This window comes from Lonchura striata, chromosome 4, assembly GCF_050655825.1.
Source record: "Lonchura striata isolate lonStrDom1 chromosome 4, ASM5065582v1, whole genome shotgun sequence".
NCBI classification, from domain to species: domain Eukaryota; kingdom Metazoa; phylum Chordata; class Aves; order Passeriformes; family Estrildidae; genus Lonchura; species Lonchura striata.
Window position 1 is genome coordinate 43,891,173 of NC_140706.1, and position 21,675 is coordinate 43,912,847.

Sequence of the window (21,675 nt, forward strand, 5' to 3'; positions counted from 1 at the left end):
GCCACATTTTGAAAGCTCAGTTGGGCCTAGAAGTCTGATCAGACTATGGATTACATAGTGATCTGTGGAGATTGTTGTGTGCATGTGTTCTTTGGCCACTGCTGGCATCAGGCAAATTCTGCTCAGCTGGTGTGACAATGGGGTAACTCAAAAGCTACTGGTCCTATCCACACTGACCTCACACTGTCATCTGAGAGACACTAGTACTTGTCCAGTCTAGGGTGCCATCACCACCAGGGCTGGAAGCAGACAGCTAGAGAGGCAGGGAACAGGCTGGACACAGGAATATTGCCCTGACTTCATTCCCAGCTTTCAGTGATGCAGGGTATCTAAGGCTGGAAGAAGCAACTCAACACTAAGTACCTCATAATGATTTTTCTTTTAAATTCTTCCTTGGAATCAGTCTCAAGTTCTGACTTTCCTGACCTGGATCTTTTCCAGGTCCAATTAGCTCAAGGCATTCTGTTGCTTCTCCAATTTACAAAGGAGTGTTAAAAAATAGCAATAAAATGCAAGCCAACTCAACCAGGCCTGGATAAAGTTTCCATCACATTCTTAAAGAGATGACTGTGACATGCCAATGTAGGAAAAACTAAGTCACAGCCTTGAAGGAAACATCAAGTAAGGTGGCTTTTCCCACTCAGTAGCTAGGGCAATGTGGGAAGGAAGGCAGTTTCAGCCAGACCATTTTATCTCTGAGGCCAGATGGCTTTAAATGCTTCCTCAGAGCTTGGAAAGGGCCAGGCACTTCTTTGAATTGCTTTTCATACTACCTCATTAGAAAGTAAAAGAGAAGAAATGAACAATCTATAACTTTGTGGCAACGGGAAACAGCTCTGTTAATCCCATTTCCTCCCCCAAGTTTACTCAGGGCAGGTCATCCAGCATCAGGGCCATATCACCTAATCTGCTTATCATTGTCCCACAGTCAGGAGCCTGGGCATCAGCCCAAAGGGCAGATGCATCCTCCTGGGCATTATTAATAAATTGGAAAGGCCAAGGTTTTTAAACATGCCCTGGTTCATAACTGTGATACTCCTGAGATCCAGCTTCTGCTACAGCTGCAGATCCAAGGAGTGGCCACCTCCCAGACTCAAGCCTGCATGAGCAAAGGCAAGAGAGGCACAGCACTGTGGGAGGAACAGATGAGAGAAAAAGGAAGGTGCTGCACAGAGCGGGATCCTAGGGCAGGCACTGCAAAGCCCAGGGTGGGCATTACCCTCTAGATTTCTTAGTCTTTCTGGGTAAAATGTGGACAAATCCAACAAAATGGAGAATTCCTCCCTTTCCATCAGGGTTGGTGCACACCCCACCCACACATCTGGGATGGAGAGAAAAGTTCTGGCTGGCCATGCAGGACTCAGGGCTTACTATCACCTGCTCACAGCTTGGCTTGGATGATTTGTGGGCAACCACTGCTATACCTGACAGCACTGCCACCAAGCTGTGATTTGTCACCTTAGTAAAAACCTCCTGAGCTGAGAGGAGGCAAAGGGCACTGATAGATGCTCATCCATGGCACTGTGCCACCCAGCTTGCTACCAGCCCTTTCCCTCTGCCCCACTCTCCTCCAGGAGCACTACATCTCACAGCCAACCTCCACTTGGTGTCCAGATGGAAAGATGTCCAGGTACAGCTCACGAGAGTCAGGACTTCCAGGTTTCAGGCTTGCAGCACCTGTTCCTATGTGGGGATCCCATGGCAGAAGGCAGACTCGGGAAACACATCAGGCCAGCAGCATTTGGTGTGTTGGTTGGACCCACAGCTGCCAGGGCAGTAGTGAGTGTCTTGGCACAGAGTTGGTGGCTGGAGTAGGGTAAAAGTTACAGAAGTCAAATGGACAGGAAAGGAATCAGCAACCCCTAGCTTAGTTTCCCAGATGAGGAGTGCCAAGTTTAAGCAAGCTACTGGCTGCGTAAAACAAAGCCAGGTGTTCCTGTTCTGGAGCTATGCTAATCTGGCTGCTCTGCAGATGTGGCTGGGGACATGAGACTTTTGCTGAGTCCAACCCACCCCTGCCTTCCAGCTAGACTAAGATCCAGTGTTCAACAACTTCAAAATCCCTCCCCAAAATGATCTCCAGAGAGCTGAAGGGCTTCAGGATTTTGGGAAATAGCCGTGGGACGGAGGAGTGGGGAAGGGAGCCGGGGGTAGTTGGTCCAGCACAGACCCGCCCAGCCCTCCAGGGGAAGGTCTTCCTTCCTCCAAGGCCAGGAACCAGCAGCGCAGAGGTGCCGTGGGGCACACACAGGCAGCCAGCCTTCCAGTTCAGCCGGCGTTGCTCATCCCAAACCGATCCACAGAGGATGCTGCCCTCTCCTGGGCTTAGTGTGACTGGCAGAAATTCAGGGAAATTTGGTAAGGTCCAAGACGAGTGCTTTTTGGGGCTCAGATTCCCCCAGTGGCGTTCTCAAGTGCGGTGATTTCCCGTACCAGTCTCAGTAGACATCCCAGGGACTCTTCCTGCCGAAAGCCAAGCTCAGGAGCTCTCTCTGAAGGAGAGGGAGATGGAGAGGTCTCTTGGGCCAGTTACCAAATGTGAGATCTGCCAGCATTTCATCTTAATTATTTTCATTAATTAGTTAATTAATTTTATAGCAAAATAAGCTGACACGCAGTTAATGGAGGGAGCTGTAACAGGGTCCTATGCCGCCCCAGCAGCCCGGGCACGGCCCCCATCCCGCCACCTGCGAGGGGCCAGCGGCAGCCGGACTCCCGCCCCTGAAAGGCGCCGTCCCCGCGGCAGGTGCCGCCAGCCCCGCCCGGCCCGGGCTCCGCCCGCCGGCACCGCCTCCTGCCGCACCGCCCCGGGCCCGGCCGGGCTGGGGCGGCTCCGGGGCTGCCCGCCTCACGGACCGCGTCTGCGGGACCGCCTCAGGGCTGCGGGGCTGCCTCAGGGCTGCGGGACCGCCTCAGGGCTCCGGGACCGCCTCAGGGCTGCGGGACCGCCTCAGGGCTCCGGGACCGCCTCAGGGCTGCGGGACCGCCTCAGGGCTGCGGGACCGCCTCAGGGCTGCGGGACCGCCACCCTGCCTGCCCCGGTGCCACAGCTCCTGTCCTGCGAGCCCCCGCGGACCTCGGGCGAGCGGGAGCCCTCTGGAGCCCGCTTCGCCACCTCCCCAGCATGCGGACGCCGACGGAGATGATCGTGGGGCTGGTGCTGTGCCCCTGCGGGCTCCTGCTGACACTCACGGGCACGCTGGCACCCAGCTGGAGGCAGGTGAGCCTCATACCTGACCAGCCCATGGACGTCGTCTGGGAGCAGGGCATCTGGGACATATGCAGGGAGCGGCAGAGCACCCATGACCGCCTGTGCGGGCAGGCTGACGAGCTGGGCTACTTTGAGCAGGTGCCCGTGCGGGTGGCCCAAGGGCTGATGCCCTCCTCGCTGGTGGTCACCCTGCTGGGCTTGGTGGTGGCTGCCCTGGGCGTTCGCTGCTGGCAGCCGGAGCCCCGGCACCCAGTGGCCGGTGTGGCAGGGCTGGTGCTGCTCCTTTCTGGGCTGATGAGCCTTGTGCCCAGCTCCTGGTACACGCAGGAGCTGTGGGCGCTGCCTGCACCGTCTGGCAGCACTCTGACCGTCGGCTACAGCTTGGTACTGAGCTATTTGGGAAGCTGTCTGGAGATCCTGGGTGGGCTGGCCCTCGCCCTCAGCTTCCATCACTGCAGCAAGGAGTGCAGGGCTCCTAAATTGCCCCCCACCCCTGTGACAGAGGCTGGGTCGGGCTCCAGTAGAGCTTACAACAATCCCTGGGATGTGCTGGAGGATGAGCAAGATGGACAGCACTGGGGAAGAAGCCCACCTTGTGACTCTGACTTGTAGCCCCAGCACTGGGATGACAGTCCCTTCCTGGCACTAAGAGCAGTGCTGGCCCCTGCCTCTACAAGCCATGCCCTTCTCCTGGGGCCCCTCTGAACAGGCTGGAAACAAGACCAAGGAACTCTTTTGAATATTTGCAACTTCCTCAAAAGCCTGCTGTACTCCAGGATCTACAACTGTGCCAAAGCCATGCTGGATTGAGGACCAGAGGTGGCTCCAGTCCCTCCGTGCTGCTTTTACCTCATCTTCCTGTACCATGCACAGCAGCTTGGGCAGAGACAGCTTTGGTGTTCCCATGTAAGCGACATACAGGTCAGAACCTTCAGAGCTGGCAGTAGGGGAGGGAAACACCTGTCTCACGTCTCTGCCCATCTCAGGACTGTGCAAACAGCAAAATAAATTCAAAGCAATGGGTTTGTGCTGTGGGATGGTTATGGGCTTTCTGCCAGGCAGGTTGGGCTGAGAGCCAGTGGGCACGGCTCACCCAACTTCCCTGTTTTGCCTGAAGCAGGGAAGAAAGGTCTGTAAAAGGACACAGCTAGCTTTTATAGCACTTTCCCAAAGGACTTTTCCCCCATGGTCAGTCCTTCCTGGAGCACAGCCCCTTCAGGGTGGAGTGGGGAGGGTGGGGGGAGGAAGATCAAGGAGAAAAAAATAGCATTTATTTCCCCTTTCAAAATTAGCTTGGTGTGAGGTGGTAAAACTGGTCTCACTGGTTTGTAAGGGACACTCAGGAGGTCAGAACTCCACTATATCTTTCTCAGCCCCCTACATAACAAGGTAAGAGCCAAGCCAGCTTCCTTGCAGAGTTATTTGGCCAGATTCTTATACAAGGTGAGCCCAAAGCACCCTGGTCAGCAAGCTAAGCCTTGCTGCAGAGGGACAGTACTCAAGGAACAGTCTCAGAGAGTGTGTTGGACTTGGAGACTTCCTGATAAACCCCCCAAACATTTTTTGTCATCACTCTTACATTCCCTAGGTCTTAGACATCTAGAAAGAGCAAGCCAATCCCCCCTCTCTGGCCCACTCACAAACCACAATGGCACAAGAGATGCTGCACAACGTTCCTTTATGAAATTACGGTGTTGATGTGAGATGGTCCTTTCCTCAGCAGGGCTGGCAGCTCCTGCAAAAATCACAGATGGGTGTATCAGGGCTGAGTCTGACCCAACCTCTCTAAGCCCACCCCACACCTTGGCACAGGGAGTGCAGCCACAGGCAGTGGGACAGTCCTGTCAGACTCTAGACACCCCTGGTCTTGCCCCTCTCCTTCAGCAGGAGGGCAGAACTTGCTTCAGGAGTGGGCACCATGCCAGCACTGGGCCCTGGGGCACTGCAGGGTGGCAGAGGGGTCCCTAGCAGGGCCTGCTCCAGATCCTACTCACCTCTTTCCCTTCGTAAGCTTCATTCACAAATGTATCACTCTTGGGGGGAAGCTCTTCCTCCTCCTCATCCTCTTCCTCTGGATCACTTTCACGGTGGTACAGGGTCAGCACCCGAGTGGAAGCGGTGCTCGAGGTCCTGGAGAGGGAAAAATGTACACTGAGAATGGCATGGCCAACTCCTAGAGATGGGGCAGATCCCAAAGTTCTGCCACAGCCCCCAATAACAGCCTGCTGGGGTGATTGGAGGTTTCCATAAAACCCAGGAGTGCATCAGGACTCCACACTGTTCCTAGGCAAGGAGACCCTGTCCCTCTCCATTCCCAGTTGTACCTGGCTCAGTCCAGCCCCAGAGCTCACCTCCTCCGCCTGTCCCGTCTCCGCATGTAGGCCAGGGCCCCCACAGCAGCAGCAGCGAGCAGCAGGAGCACGGCCACCCCCAGGACAATGGGTCCTGCCAGGGGCTGCACCTCGGCCTCCTCGCAGTAGTCACCACGATAGCCCAGGGCGCAGTGGCACGTCACTTGGCCAGCCTCGATGGCACAGTCCCCACGCAGGTTGCATGTCTCGCTGCTGCAGGGCACAGCCCCCAGCACCTCCTCTGTGCTGGGGGGTTCCACGAAGGGCTCTCCATGCTCCTGGGGACCAGGGGCTGTAGATAGGCTGGGGAGGGGCTGCCACGGCTGGGGTGCAGCTATGGATGAGACTGGTGTCTGTTCTATGTGGGACATTCCTGATGGTGCCACTGCAGGGACTTGCGTTCCCACCTTCACTGAGGTGCCTGGAGGGATGGGCATGGATCAGCAGAGACTCAGGTAAGACCCTCTTCCCAAACTGGGGGAGACTGGGCAGGCTGTCCCATGCCCAGGGCCCCAGCATGCCCCAGCTGTGGGCAGGCACTCACAGTCAGACTCATCGGAGCCGTCGGCACAGTCGGGGTGCCCATCACAGACCTGCTCTCTGGAAATGCAGCTCTGGAGGTCAGGGCAGGCCTGCAGCGGGGTGGGGCAAGGTGGTGCCAGCGCACACGCTGCCCCATGCACCAGGTGGTATCCGGGGGAGCAGCGGCACTGCCGCCCTGCAGGGTTGGGCAGGCAGAGCTGGGCACAGCCCCCATTGCTCTTCGCACAGCCATTGGTGCCTGCCAAAACAGCACTGGTTGGCATGGCCACCTCAAGGCATAGCTGAAACCCACAGATGCCCTGGGCTGGGGCAGTCCCACACCCACCTTCCTGTGAGAACTGGCTGTAAATCCTCATGGTTACCAGCTCCTGCTCCATCAGGAACCACCAGCTCTCAGCCTGCTCCAGCCGGCTGTGCCAGATCTTGCTGGAGCCTGGAGACACATGGGGTCAGCACTGCTCCACCTCCTCCCACAGGGGTGCCTCAGCTGGGAGGCACCTAGCTTGCCCTTCAACTCATAGAGGGGCAAGCCCGCACCCCAGAGGGACTGGCAGAACCCCGTGTCCTAGTGCAGTAGGAGGAGCTGGGCAAAGCACAGCAGACAGACCTACCATTGGTAGAGGTTGTGCTCCAGAGCAGAAAGCCTTCTCCTACGGCAAAGAGCGAGAGACCATGCAACCCTTCCCGCACCAGCCGGAAGCGGGATCCATCCAGCTCAACACTGCTGATGGTACCTCTTTCTGCAAGGCCCAGATGGAGAGGCTTCAGGGTGGTGACAGAGAGGGCTCCGAGCCACCCCTCAGCGCTGTTCCAGGGTGTGCTTTGCAGACTGAGCTGCTGCAGTGTCCCGGCTCAGTCCTCACTCACCATGGTCTGCCCAGTACAGCCTGGTGCCAGCACCCCCAAAGGCAAGGCCAGTGGGAGCCCGGGCTCTCTTCCAGACCGCTCTCCGGCCAGTGCCATCCATGGCCGCACACTCCACCACAGCGCCACGCCCATGGCTGCCAGCTGCTGTGACAAAGCACATGGTGGAAGCACGAGGACACAGTGCCAGCCAGGCAGCACCCTGCAGCCCCTCGCTGAGTAGTGCCAGGGCCCACCGGCCCCTAGGAGCTGCCACATGGATGATGGGTGGCTGTCCCCCAATCCAGTAAAGGTTCCCACTCAGCCAGTCCAAGGCCAGGGATGTCACCGTGCCCTCCACAGCTACTGCCTTCTTCCAGGACAGCCGTCCCCAGTCCTTCATGCGCAGCATTCCGATGGAATTGCCTCCCACTTCTGCAAAGTACAAACTCTTGTCTTTCACTGCATAGTCAACAGCTATCAGGCGGCTCACCTTGGCCAAAGGCAGGGCTCGGTGCGGGGGAAGCCCTTGGGATCCAGCTGATGCGGGCAGGTCCTTCAGGTAGACCTGAAGGAAGAGGCAGCACTAGGATGGGAACCCCTCTTCCCTGACAGCAGTGAGGACAGCAGCCTCCAAGGCTGGCTCAAGGATGGTACCTGTGCCACAGCTGCCGGTGAGACCAGGAGGGCAAAGGCTGAATCACGGATGGGCAGACAGGTAGTCTCATTGGCGGCCAGCGTCAGCCCAGCAGGGCAGCGGCACTGCCCAGTGTGCCTGGCGCTCAGCAGGCACAGGTGGGAGCAGCCGCGTGTCTCACATGGGTTGGGGGCTGCGGGCCGCAGGGCTGGGTGCATCACCTGTAGGACAGCAGGCTCAGCCTCAGCTCAGTCAGCACCTGCCGGCAGAGCTGAGCACGACTGACAGCACACCATGCTACCAACACCCACACACCGCCCAGCTTGGGGCAGATGGTGAGGCAGAGATGCTCCCAGTGCCTCCTCACTCAGAGGACAACAGCACTGTGCAGGATGGAAGATCAGCAGAGCAGGCACAGCAGGGCTTGGGGCTCCCCAAGAAGGTACCTGGAGGCCATGGGGCTGCCCGTGCCGTTTGAGCAGCACAGTCCTGTTCTTGCCGCTGGCCTTGTCCACCTGCTGCACAGACCATGTCTTCCTCTCCGACCAGTAGAGCTGCCCCTCGCACACAGCTGCTGCAAAGGGGCTCTGGACCCACTGCAGCTTCAGGACCTGTCAGAGAGGCTGTCAGTGCCCACCCTGGTCCCCATCAGAGCCCCATCATCAGTGCCCCACCGCACCTTCACACTGCTGCCATCCAGACGTGCAGAACCAACACTGCCCAGCTTTTCATCCAGCCAGAAGATTCTCTGGGTGGGGAGGTCGAGGGCCAGTGCTGTGGGCCAGCCCAGTCCCTGGGCCAGCAGCACATGCCGCCAACTCCCATCCATGCTGGCCTCCATCAGCCGTGAGTGGCTCCCCACCTCTGACCAGTACATCAGCCTAGTGGGAAGACAGGTACGAACCTATGGACCTGAGACAGCATTGACCCAGCACCAAGGCAGCCCAGAAAAGCAGCCTGGAGCTTTTCCCTTCTCATCATGGGTGTATTGAGAACTCCATGCAGGGCAGGGGCAGGTGTCTGGGCTCTTTCTTCTCTTGTCATGCAGTCCCCACAGCACCAAGATGAAGCCATCCCACCTCTTCCCCAGCCTCTCATCTGCTTCCACAGAGGAAAATGGGGCAGGGCAGGGATGGCAAGGAGGTCCCCATGTCCTCTTGTCCCAAACTTACCCTGCCAGAGGCTGGAGCACCAGAGAGTGGGGCTGGTCCAGGTCTCCATCCATCACCACGGTGTACTCTGGTATCCCTTGCCAGGCAGCCCCCAAGCGAGTGGCCAGCACCTGCCCTGCTACTCCATCTGTCCAGTACAGGTTCCTCCCAAGCCAGTCCACTGCTATACAGTCTGATCTCACACCTGAAATGCATCCAAGAGGCAGCACCTGTGTGGAGTGACAGCTGCATGGCCCTTCAGCATAATGCTCCCAGCCCAGGTGCCTCCATCCCAGGAGCTCTGGCTCTTCCCAACTTTGCTCCCACTAGTGCTTCTCCACATAAGGGATCACAGCTTGGCACCCCACTGCAACATGCACAGTGCGGGGAGGCCAGCCCTGCTAACCCCACGTTGTCACAACCCACCTTTCACCAGTGTGCCTTTCTTTCCTGAGCTGAGATCCTGCCAGCGAATGCTCTCTGTGGCCAGGTCCATCCAGAAGACTTTCCTTTCCACCAAGTCATAGTCAAGTGAGAAGACAACACGATCCTTGTCAGTGGCCAGCACCACCTCCTCATGGCCACTCCGCAGGCCATAGGACAACACCTCGGACTGCACAGCCACCAGCAACTTGGGCTCTGGTCCTGGGGGACAGAGCCACATGGACCCTGCTCAGCACTAATGGTCCCATGGTCCCAGCACATGCAGGCAAATGACACAGCACTCTCAGGCATGGGAGCTTGCTGGGACTCAGCCCATTCACAGGACTATGAGGTTTCCCATGGGCAGCAGACACAGGGGGACAAGTATCCACCAGCCCCTAGTGTATCTCAGAGGGCCAGAGCTGGCCTCAGCACTGCTTGGCCACCCCAGGACTTACCAGTGAGTTTGCAGATGTGGCCATCGGGCTCCAGCAGATAGCCAGGGAGACAGGCACAGCTGTAGGACCCTGGGACATTGAGGCATGTCTGGCTGCAGGCTCTCTTGCCCCACTCTGTGCACTCGTCTATGTCCATGCAGGACAGACCATCCATGGCAAGGTGATAGCCTGGGCCGCACCAGCACCGCTGGGGGAAAAGGCACCATCAGCTGCTACCCTGGGGACACGAGGCTCCCTTCTGCAGCTGCAGCAGGGCATCATGGCATGACAAGCCCCTGCCCCAGTGCTGCTGGCACTCACAGGGCCCTGGGGCGAGGAGTAGCAGAGATGAGTGCAGGACCGCTGGCAGGGCACAGAGCAGTTCCCCCCCTCGTCTGAGCCATCCGCACAGTCCTGCCGGCCGTTGCACACCAGGGATGCATTCAGGCAGGACCCCAGCCCACAGGGGTACTCATTACTCTGGCAAGGAGCAGGGTGGCCTGCAGGGACATGTGGGGAAGGCTGCTCTGAGCCTCATCCACCAGCTCCTTTTGCCCATTTGGGGCAGATTTAGCTGCTCCCAGGGGCTGCCCAGAGCTCATTGCAGCCACATTCAGAGCTGTGGCAGTAGCCTGGCTTTAGGCTATATTAATGCAAAGGATACTGGCCCCTGCAGGGAGAACAGCTACTCAAGACCTGGAGCCACCACAGCTGCTGGGAATAGGCAGCCAGCATATGGGGCCTTTCACCTCAGCATGGACACATACCCATCTCCCTCCGAGCTGGGCACCCACCAGGCACCCCTGGGTGAGGCAGGGAATAAAATAAGGGTGTTGCTCACAGCCAGCCTCATCACTGCCATCAGTGCAGTCAGTCTCTCCATCACAGCGCCAGACATCGGGGATGCACTCATGGCCACGGGAGCAGCCCCACTGCTGGTCCTCACACAGCTCTTCCTCCCAAGGGCAGCCCTGCAAGGCAGAGGGTGAAAAGGGCTACCCGCCCTCCTGGGCATGCATGGGGACAGGCTGTGTCCCCACTGCTCCACTCACCTGCTCGTCTGAGCCATCCCCACAGTCAGCAGCACCATCACAGCGCCAGGCCTCTGGCACACACTCCCCACTGTGGGAACACGTCACCTCACCCTCACGGCAGAGCAGCGGCCGGGGCACAGCACAGCCCTCCTCATCTGAGCCATCCTGGCAATCGTGGTCACCATCGCAGTGCAGGGCCAGGGCCACGCACTGCCCGCTCCGACAGGAAAACTCAGCCGGACCACACTCCTTCAGCACTGTGGGCAAAGGCCAGGGCTGAGCAGGGGCACTGTCCCCATCCTCTCAGCAGGTTGCCCTGGGCAGTGCCTTCTCCTGGACCCACAAGAAACCTAGTGCATCCACCTGTGGGGCAGGCAACCCCAACAGTCCATCCCGTTCAGCCCCATGGTCTTACCACAGCCCTGCTCATCCGTGTGGTCCAGGCAGTCGGCATGGCCATCACACAGCCAGCTCCTGGGGATGCAGCGGGTGGCAGCGTCGCAGCGCAGGGCACACTCCTGCGTGGGGGTCCAGCAGCCTGTCTCATCCGAGCCGTCGGGACACTGTGGCACCCCATCGCAGTGCTCTTCCGGCCTGACGCACACGGCTCCGCTCGCACAGTGGAAGGCCCCTGGGGAGACAAGGGGCTTTGCACTGCCTGCAGAAGGCAGCCAGGGTGCCCAGACCCTCTGCTACCCCTTCAGAGACTTAGAAAGGCCCCACAAGTGACAAGGCTTGGTCCCTCCTAGACAGTGCAATTCCAGAAGCCTAGGCCCTGAGCAAGGCGATTGCGACAGTCTCAACTCAGCCACATCTAGACTACTATGAGCAGTGAGATCAACTCTATCCTTTTCCAACAGCACTTCAAGCCTGGTGTGCCAAGCTCAGAAGGAACCAGTATGTCACATCATAAGCATCAGAGCCCAGGACACAGACTTTACCAGGACCCTGTCCCAAAACCCCACTAGGAAGCAGCCAGAAGCCCTGGCACAGGGTGACCCAGCTGCACAGGGGACAGAAGAATGGCTCCTACCTGGGGTGTTGCAGAGCTGGGCGCACCCATCCTCATCAGAGCCATCTGCACAGTCCTTCTCCCCATCACACAGGTACTCCTGGGCCACACACCCAGTGCCATCACGGCAGGGCACATGTGTGCGAGAACAGGACAGATGAAGAACTGGGGTCAGGGGGTGTGCAGTGCTGGACTGGAGGGGTGGGGTAGGTGTTACCACCCGTGCAGAACTGTTTGAGCTTGGGGTGGTTGTGGTTGGCTGTAGGGCAGTGATCTTAGTTGTAAAAGATCGAGTGGTGCTGGTGGCTGGCTGGACAGTGGTAGTCTTGGTCAGTGTGGTCCGGGCAGTGGTTGGTGCAGAGGTGGTCTTCTTTGATGTGGGCTGTCTGCTGGTGGTTTGTGATGTGGTAGCCTTGCTGGTTGGTGCAGGAGTAGTGCTGAGTGCAGTGGTGGTCTGGCTTGGCAGTGGTGTTGTGGTAGAGGTGGTAGGCCGAGCAGCAGTGGTGCTTGTGGTTGTCCTCATAGTGGTGGTCACAGGTGGAAGGAGTGGCACGGCAGACCCTTTGCTTGGTGACACTGGCAGAGGATTTCGAATTTGTTGGGACCATACCCTCCCCACACTCCAGGCATCTCCCACAGCACCCCACATGACCAGCAGTAGCCAGGCACCCTGTCACAGCTCAGAGTAGCATGGGCCACCCAGCTATAGCAGCACCAGGCACAAAGCCATGGCCATTCTTACCAGTCTGCACCTCTGAGCCCACGAAGGCCACCACTCCCTGCACACCCACTGCCGGCAGGGACAGAACAAGGGCCAGTGTCCTCCGGTCCCACAGCAGCAGAGCTGTCCCATTTGCTGACACCAGGTATGGCTCAAAGGCAGCCATGAGGCCATGGGACCAGCTGGGTGCCAGGGTGACTGCTTGCCGCTTGGTCAGACTCAGTGCCTGCAGGCCTGTGAGGTAGAGGCATGGTAGGACCTAGAGCCTGCCTGCACCCCTCATGGCTCACCCTGCACCCCACAACCCACAGCTATGGCAGGGACCTCGTGGCTGAGGCCAGGGTCCTGAGTCTGTCCCATGAGCACCCCACTGCCCAGGCAGGGAACTGCTGCATGTGGGACATGGCTGATCACCCCTGCCTACATCCACCACCTCCACTCCCTGCTTCAGATACCACCAGGGCTCACCCAGGGCTGAGCTCCAGAGCACACTGAAGGCTCTGCTGTCCATGGCCGCAGGCAGGTCTCCAGGCCACGTCTCATTCCAGGCATCCCATGGAGCACCCCCCGCCAGACTCAGTGCCTGCAGGGGTTGCCCACGGGCCAGCCAGTACAGAGCACCACGCTGCCAGTCCAGGAAGAGGTGCTGGATGCTGCTGCGAGCACGGTGCAGGATGCGCGGGGACTTGTCAGATGTCCGGATCACGCCGATGTCCCTCCGGTTACATGCAAGCCAGTACAGGTCCCCGGAGCGGATGTCCACACGGGCAGAGCAGACTTGGCAAGAGCAGGCAGGCAAGCAGTTATGAGGCTGTCCCATGACCCTGCATCTCTGTCTGGGTGCCCCTAGACCCTAAACCCAGGGCACAGCTGCCCACTGCCTTGACATGGCCTCACTGTGCTGGGCACAGACCACTCAGACCACTGTGCTCTGCACCCAGGAGATCCTCAGGGTTCAGGAAGTACCAGGAAAGGGAGTGTGCCCTCTATCACCCCATAGAGTCTCTCACCTGGCAGCCCAGTCACAATGGCCTCTCTCCTGCCAGGGTGGCCCACAACATGCAGCAGAGTCCCATGGTCATCTGTCCCATAGAGCACTGACCTCTGCCAGTCCACATCTTGCAGGTGGAAGGGCTCCTGCCACTCCTGCACCTGTTTGGCGTGTGTTCCAGGGCCCACATGCACCAGGGAGATGGCCTTTTCTGATGCATACACGATGGACAGCTCTGCAGAGCATAAGGGCAGTGTGTGAGCACAGCCTCAGGGACACTGGACGGAGTCACCAGAATGAGCCAAGACAGAAATGTCACAGCACTGGTGTGTGCTGGGAACCTCATCCCACCAAAGCCACAGCTCGTTACTGCCCTCCTCCAACTCCCACATGGATGTATACCACCCCAAAGAGCCAGACCCTGCTCACCTGCACACTTCCCTGAGGGCAGGAGGAAGAGGCCCTCTGGACATGCACACTTGTAGCCCCGAGGATGCACAGGGGACAGGAGGCATAGGTGACTACACAGGCCCAGAGCACATGCAGCAGTGTCCCCTGGGAGCAAGAGAATGTTAAAAGCTCAGGCAGTCATGACCCCAGTATCTCTCCAAATCCCCAAAAGCCACAGGTTGTCCTGGGACTGGATAAGGGCTGGAGGCAGGGTAGCAATGTCATGTGAGTTAAGGGGCCTCAGGTTTACCAAAAGCCATGGGCCTTTCCTTCAGTTTCATAGGTCCCCTCTGTACCAACCCCACAATCCCTCATCACAGGACCAGGCAAACCATTGGGCAGGACCTGGTGAGCTCCAGGACCCAGTGAGCCTTCCCTAGAACCCAGGGATTAGTGGGGGTTGCTGCCATGCTGCCAGCCCTGCAGCAATGCAGTGCCTGCAAGTACTCACTGGGAGGCTGCTGCAGTGCGTGCAGCACAGTGAAAGCTGAGATAGAGGCACGGAGCAGCACTGCATGGTCCTGGGGCGAGGCCCAGGTGGCTGACACCAGCTCTGTGCCATCGGTCCAGAAGAACCGGCTCTCAAACACGGCCAGGCCCAGTGGCTCCGTGTGGCTCCGCAAAACAGCGTGGAAGGAGTGACGCCCGCTGCCATCCACCCGCAGTGTCTCGATGGACTGGGGACAAGGCAAGGTATGGTGGCCATGTGGCATCCCCACACCTTGGCCCTTCTCCTCCCAGCTCAGGGACGTATGCCAGACCTAGGCACCGCTCCCTGCTCCCTCCCATGCTTTGGCCATGGACACAGTGGAAACCAAGGCCATCCTCTCAACTCCCACCTCATCATCTCCCTGGGGGGGAGAGAGCCCTGCTGCCCCTCATCCCTACCTCCTTGTACTCGCTGATCCAGTACAGCCTGCCAGCCACATGGTCCAGGCTCAGCCCCACAGGCTCCTCCATGGACACAACTGTGAGCTCCCGCCAGTTTGAGCCATCCATGCCAGCTGCAGCAATGACTGTCCGGCCCCTCTGTCCACGGTTGACCCAGTACAGGGACCTGGGGGCAGGGACTTAGCACCCACTTCACAGGATGATACCAATGCTGTCATGCCCCACAGCAGGCACTGCATGGTCAGCACCAGCACTGCAATCCCAGAAGCCTGGGCCAACCCTGGCTCATTCACTGCTCACCTTGCAGCTGGATGTACTGTCAGCTGCTCTGGTGCAATGTCCTTCCCCAGCACTGTCACGTAACCACGGCCATCACCCAGCCCTGCACAGATGGCTGGGGGATGGCTGCTGGCCCAGTACAGTTGCCCTGTGAACCAGTCCACAGAGATGCTGTTCACCTCTCCAGCATCTGTAGAGACAGAGCAGTTTTAAGGCACACCTGCTCCAGGCTGTGTGGCAAACTCAGGCTGCCCCTTCCTCTATACAGGAAAATCAGTACTGGGGCTGCAGGCCAGCTCTCAGCACCCATCTCAGCCCTGCTACAGCACACAGCACGCTTGGTCCTCCTCACCTGCATAGAGGGGCTGTGTGCCTTGCCCTGGGTGATGAACACGGAGCTCTCCATCCTCTGTCAGCCAGTAGTAGGTTTCTTGGAGCAGGTCATACACCAGGGCACGGGGCTCGGTCTCAGTGGAGAGCAGGGGCCTGTAGGCTTGGGTCCGTACATCCAGAACTGCCAGGTCCTGCCCCACGGCCACCAGGATCTGTGTTGAATTGTCTGCCAGGGTGAGAGGGAAGTCACTCATTGACCAGGGACATGGCTAGCGGGGGGCACTGCCTAGCCCTCGTCCAGCCTGGGTTCCCCTCCTCTCCCTACCTGCCACTTCACAGGCGGTGCCGTGACGCAGGGTGTAGCCCTGGAGACATGCACAGCTGAAAGTGCCTGGGGTGTTGGTGCACAACTGGCTGCAGGGGCTGTACTCCAGAGAGCACTCGTCCACATCTGCATGGATAGGTGAGGTCAGCAGCCTGCCCCAGACAGCATTGCCACTGCTCCCCTGGGACTACAGGCAAGCTGTCTAGATACCAGAACATAGGCCTCAGCCCCATAGTGCACCAGCTGTTGCTGGGACATTATCTAGACACAATCTTTATGGGCCCAGGTGTGACACACAGGCAGGAGCAGGGCAGAGGCAGGTGCTTCCCCAGAAGCATGGGCTCTGTGGAGACACTGCTGTCAGTGGCCAATGCCACACGTCACGGAAGCACATGCACCCTGACCTCCCCTTACCAGCACAACTTTGCCCATCTGCCTGCAGCACCCAGCCAGCCCCACAGGAGCACTGCACTCCCCAGTGCGTGTCAGTACATGTCTCTGCACAGCCCCCGTTGCGTACAAAGCAGCTCCGACCTGTGGGGATACAGCAAAGGGTGACATGAGGCAAGACAGCTCTGTGGCTCCCCTCCCAGCTGGGCAGCAACCAGCAGCTGCATGTGACTTACCACATGTGCTGGGTTCATCCGTGCCATCCAGGCAGTCATCCTTGTCATCACACATCAGGGACTCCAGGATACACTTGCCCTCATCACACCGCACCATGCCAGGTGTACAGGGGGCTATGGCACACATAGCTCATGTCAGCAGGGTGGACCAGCACACTGGGCACAGGGGAAACCGTGGGTCCCAGACTTATGAGAAGGCCCCTTAGAGCATCAACAGCTTCCTTGGAAGCTTGCCACCATCCCAAGGGAAGCTGGGGCCCAGGAGAACAAAGCACTCCCTAATTCACACATGGCCCAGACAGGTCTCACCCTACTGAAGAGCATCCAATATTCTTGCTTACCGCAGACATCTTCATCCGAGGAATCACCACAGTCGTCAATCCCATTGCACTTCCACTCAGCCATGATGCACACCCTGTTCCTGCACTGCCACTGCCCAGGCAGACAGGGCTGCAGGGGACACCCCTCCTCATCCCAGCCATCCTCACAGTCTTGGTGCCGATCACACAGCTCCCAGTGTGGGATGCAGTGGTGGGTGCCTGGACACTGCACCTTCTTTGTCCCGCACACTGAGGAAACAGTGCAGCACTTACCAGCCTGCCCTGCATTTCCAGCCACCCCCACTCAGGCCCCCCAGCAGAGTGTACATACCACAGTCCTGCTCATCAGAGCCATCCAGGCAGTCAGCAGCACCATCACAGCGCCAGCTGCTAGAAATACACCGGCCATCGTCACACTGCCAGACATGGGGGTCCCCGCCACAGGCAACATCTGCAGGGACAACACACAGTCACTGGGACCTACTGCTATGGCAGAACAACAAGGGTCCACTTCATGCTGGCATGGGACAGGTGCTGGCAGTGTCCAAGGAGCACAGGTTCCAGGATGTGTACTCATGCCACAGATATTCCCAAGGATCTCTGGAGCACATATTTCCTTGCAGGATGCTACACAGGCAGAATCAGCAAAGACTGAGGTGCCTCAGTCCTGTCCTGCCCCACCACTGCCCAGAGCACCAGGGCCCCTTGATTCCTGTGCAGCACAGCTCCCCAGGCCACCCCATGACACCGGATGGGTGCCACTCACCGCACTGCTCGTCCGTGCCGTCAGGACACTGCTGCTCACCATCGCAGAGCCAGGGAACGGGGATGCAGCCGGAAATGCAAGCGGCCTGGCGTGAGGCTGCACACATGGGGCTGGCAGCCGCTGCGGGCAAAAGGGAGCCGGGCCAGGGATCAGGCGGGGCGGCCGCAGCGGGCATCCACATGCACAGCCGCCCTGCAGCTCGCCGCCTGGGCGTCCCGGCGAAGCCCAGTGCGGGGAGGGACCAGTAGCATCCAGGGGCACCTCTGGATCTCCTCTGGGGCTAGAAGAACTGCACCCCTCGTCCCCGCTCAGGGAAGGCAGGGACCCCCCAGGTCTTCTAGGCAGTAGTACAGGGCCCCTGGGGACGCAGGGGTCCCCATGCTGTTAGGGTGACAAGTATGCACCGGCGCCAAGGACATGCCGGCAGGAGATGAGTAGAATGGGGACATCTTCAGTGGCAGGGGAACCCCCCGACACCGCCCATCGCGGGGGAATGAGCAAGCTTCCCTGATGCGGCAGGCGCCCACCGCAGCCCCTGGGGACGAGGCAGGGATTTCCCCCCCACCAGCCCGCCCCCCTCGCTCCTGGCTCACGGGCGCGGCGTGTCCCGGCGCCAGCGGCGCTCCTGGTCAGCGGCAGCAGCGGCGGCAGGAGGATGCTGAGGAAGACGAGGACCCGGCGGAGCGGCGGCGGGGGGCGGCCCATGGCGGCGGCGGCGGCGGGGAGGGGCGGCTCCGGGGGCCCGGCCGGCGGAGGGAGCGCGGAGCCGCGGCCGCCGCTTTTATGTCCGGGCGCGGGCGGCCATTGGGCACCGCGGGTCCCGCCCGCCGCCCGCGGAGACCCCCGCCCGCCCCGCCGCCGTGGGGGCCGCGCCGCGCTGCCCGGGGGAGCCCCCGGCCGGGACACGGGGGTCGCCGGCCTCGGGCGGGCAGCTCCGGTCCCGGGCCGGCCGCTCTTAGGACCCACCGCCCGCCAAGAGCTGAGGGGCACGGGGGACCCCTGGCCCCCGCCCCGCCTCGTCCCGCCGGGCGGGGGTTGTTGTGAGAGCCAGCCGTGAGAACCGGGCCCCGCAGCACCTGCGCCGGGCGTGGGAAGGCAGCGGCAGCCTTGAACGCGGGGGCACCCCCCGAAAACGGGGCTGCGCGCACCCCCCAGCCGGCCAGCCTCGACCTTGAGCGCTGTGAAAGAGCCGCTGGAGCACAACAAGGAGAGCGAGAGCAGCGGCCGGGGGAGGAAAACAGCCCGGCGAGAGGATAAGGCACCTGCCACTGTCTGGGAAAGGAGTCCCATCCACCAGGCAAAGCGGGGGAATCGCCCAAGCCGCGGAGATGGCCCCGGGGCACGGGAGTTTGCGGACCCCTCACTACACACCGAGGGGAAACTGCCGGTGTGCTGTTGGCTTGTCTCCCGGCCAGCTGCATGTGGTGGCATGAGAGTCTGTCCACCCCCAAGACTGATCTGTACCCCAAGCACATCCATGGCCTGTGGGTACTGTGCAGTCATCCTCCCCAGCCTCCCCATCTAACCTCCCTGCATGAGAGCTGAGTATAGAAAGCTGCTGCAGTGGGTGCACACTTATGGACACCACTGTTTTTCTGTGAGACCTTCTGGCATGTACATGTTTTCTGGTTTGCTCAAAAGGGAAAGCTCCAAGAAGATCTCCTGTGTGCTGGGGAAGAGATGGTACCTGCCACAGGGCTGGCCCAGGAAGGGCTCTGACACAGCCAAGTCAGCTGGAAGCTCAGGGCAGAAACACCCTCAGGCAGATGGAAAGATCAGGGTGTTGCACAGCTCTGGGTCAGGAGCCCCAGTGTACTGGCACAAAGGAGATACCCCAGGCCAGTGGCATGACATTTGTCCCGAGGTGTGGTGCCCACAGCCAGCTGTCTCTCTGGGCAGCATCCCAGTAGCTCTGGGCAACTGACTTTCTCAGGCATTCCCCAGGAAACACAAGTATGCAGGTCCCAGGGATGATGAGCAGGAACACCAGGCAAAGTGGTTCCTAGTGGTCAAGCAGTATCCAGGCAACCCGAAGACTATCCAGAAAGCTCCCACGCCCTCCTCACACCTGTAGGACAATGCTGAGATTTGTGTTAGAACCCTGGGGATCTGCCCTGTTACCCCAGCTCTGCCACCACACAGTGTACCCACAGCACCAAAGCAGTAACTCCTCACACTGGCTGGCTGGGAAGGGCAAGTGGCAGCAGAGGGACTGTGAAAAAGGGTCTGGAAGTTAGTGGGTACAGTAGAAATACCCAGTGCACCTGAGCATTTGCTTGGGGAGCTGGTGCAGCAGTGAGGGAAAGGACACGTGGTGTGGCCAGCCTATTGAAATGCAGGAGATTTTTTTAGAAGCATGATTTAAAGTAAAAGTATTTCAAACACATGTGTATAGACGTGTATAGACAAAAGAACATACAGATTATATGTATGTACAGATAATAGCCCACTGTACATAATTTTATTTATATGTATCTACAGTGACTTCTTCTCTATGACATACTGGTTATTTTTTTCCTGGACTTCTGGAGAATTTTTCTGCATATTTTCTGTTTTTTCTTTACAGTTGTATTAGTAGGGAAATCTCCTTTTCTCATTGACGTTTAGATTTTCCCTTCTCTGCCTCCAAAATCTAAGTGGGGATTGATGATTGGAGAAGGCTGACATCAAAATGAGAGGGAATATGAACAGTAGCATGAAAAATGCTATTAAAAAGTCCAGCATCATGTCCCAATAGCACCTTTAACTATTCCAAGTGCAGCAAAAACTTTTTTTTCAAGCATTCAAAGGCAATTTCACATTAAATAGTATGATTGATTTTATATTGTTTATCAAAAATCATCTTTTCTGCTATATGACTGATTACATTATCTTCTTGTTATTGGTATATGCCTGTTACTTTCCAGTCACTTTTAAGCACTCTTTTCCTAAAGATAAGGGACAGCATGATGTTAAAAAAATAGACAACAAAAATTCTGTGGGACACTGCCTCATATCAGTTACCAAGTTTCTGCAATCTTGTTTCCATAAAGAAAGGACAGCTCTACTTGCCTCTGTGCTGTGTGGCCTGACTCTGCTCAAAAACTAAACTGCCTGCTATGCTATATGTTGACTAAAATTCCTGCCAGTGGGAAAACTGGATTTCATGAAATACCTATTTCTTCCTAAGAAATAATTTTATTAAGTGCTTAAATTAAAAAAAAAAAAATTGGAGAGCATTACAAAGTATTTTTCAAAAACTGAAGCTATTTCCAGGTAAGAAAAAGCCTTTTTTTCAATCCTGTGCCCCCAAGAACTACAACTCCTATTTCAGGGTCTGGCTCACAGCCACACTGCTAGCAACACTTCCATGAGACTTGCAGAGTGGTCTGGTGCCTAGACTCCCTGACATATCAAGTAATCTCAGTAACTCTGTCCCAGGACAGCCTTGCAAAGTGAGTGACAGATGCTCTGCTAGAGGGATAGGACATGGCTAGAGACATTGTCTTTCATTTGCCATTTTTCTACTTTGCTCTCTTAGCAGCATTGTCTTTCTTTTGCTTAAATGTCCCTCCACCCTACACCATCACAGCCAGCTCAGTGCCCAGCAAAAGCAAACAGGGGTGGTGGCAGCACCTGCCTCAGGGGGCATTTAATGAACAACAGAGTGGTCTCATAAGTGGCACCTCCAGCCTTCAGGAGCCTCAGCACAGGCAGGAGGAGCACCAACACTGAGATCTGTGTGTGGGTAAGTCCTCCCACGTCCCAAAGGCCAAACAGCCTTGAAAAATTCAAGTTTACAAACTTAAGGCACCACTGGGGAGAACTGGGAAATATTAGCACCTGCTGTGATACAGCCTGGCAAGATGCTTAAAGAAACAGAATTGTTTACCACAGTATTATTTTCCCTTAATTACAAGGGGTTTGAAAGGAACAACATTCAGGCAATTTGGAGGACTCGTTTTATGAATACACAAAGAAAACAATTTCTTGTTTTCTGCAGTAACAAGAGCTACACTGCTTTCAACACCATAGCAGGTTGGAAATTTGATGTGTTTGTCTTCATGCTTTTTATTTCAGAACAAAACCGGGTAGGAAGATCTTTTTAAGAAGCAAATGAATTACCAGGATAAGGACATTGAGGCAGTTTTGAGCTTTCATTGATTTGGCCACAAGGTACTGTCTACTGCCCTGAAAGGTTCCAAAAGGGTTTGCTTATTTTCAAGAAAACTTTAAGCTTGTGATTGTATCTCCCCCACATCCTTGTCACCCTACTGTTCCCCAGCCCGCTGAGAATTAACTGTGAGATCTGGGGAAGATGGAGGAAGAAATGACTACCTTCACTTCGAGAT

General features: G+C 57.7%; 2 protein-coding genes across 2 annotated transcripts; one reads left to right on the forward strand and one right to left on the reverse strand.

Annotated features, from left to right (window-relative positions):
• Positions 1-2,929: 2,929 nt before the first annotated feature.
• On the forward strand, positions 2,930-3,963 carry CLDN23 (claudin 23). Its single transcript, XM_021532656.3, has one exon. It carries the CDS (start codon positions 3,125-3,127, stop codon positions 3,821-3,823), a length of 699 nt encoding a protein of 232 aa, XP_021388331.3. The 5' UTR covers positions 2,930-3,124; the 3' UTR covers positions 3,824-3,963.
• Positions 3,964-4,872: 909 nt separating this feature from the next.
• Positions 4,873-18,111, reverse strand: LOC110471724 (uncharacterized). The gene is made up of 33 exons (XM_085578081.1): positions 17,938-18,111; positions 17,345-17,464; positions 16,910-17,029; positions 16,600-16,827; positions 16,259-16,372; positions 16,047-16,166; positions 15,633-15,758; positions 15,327-15,533; positions 14,996-15,164; positions 14,693-14,861; positions 14,256-14,481; positions 13,784-13,909; positions 13,374-13,589; positions 12,832-13,140; positions 12,385-12,597; positions 11,664-12,218; positions 11,046-11,261; positions 10,649-10,887; positions 10,438-10,567; positions 9,918-10,096; positions 9,618-9,804; positions 9,163-9,381; positions 8,758-8,941; positions 8,265-8,466; positions 8,032-8,196; positions 7,606-7,806; positions 6,973-7,516; positions 6,717-6,845; positions 6,431-6,538; positions 6,107-6,343; positions 5,563-5,983; positions 5,206-5,341; positions 4,873-4,946 (listed from the first exon to the last, which is right to left on the reverse strand). Exons 1-33 carry the CDS (start codon positions 18,047-18,049, stop codon positions 4,890-4,892), a joined length of 6,684 nt encoding a protein of 2,227 aa, XP_085434207.1. The 5' UTR covers positions 18,050-18,111; the 3' UTR covers positions 4,873-4,889.
• Between the last annotated feature and the right edge of the window lie 3,564 nt (positions 18,112-21,675).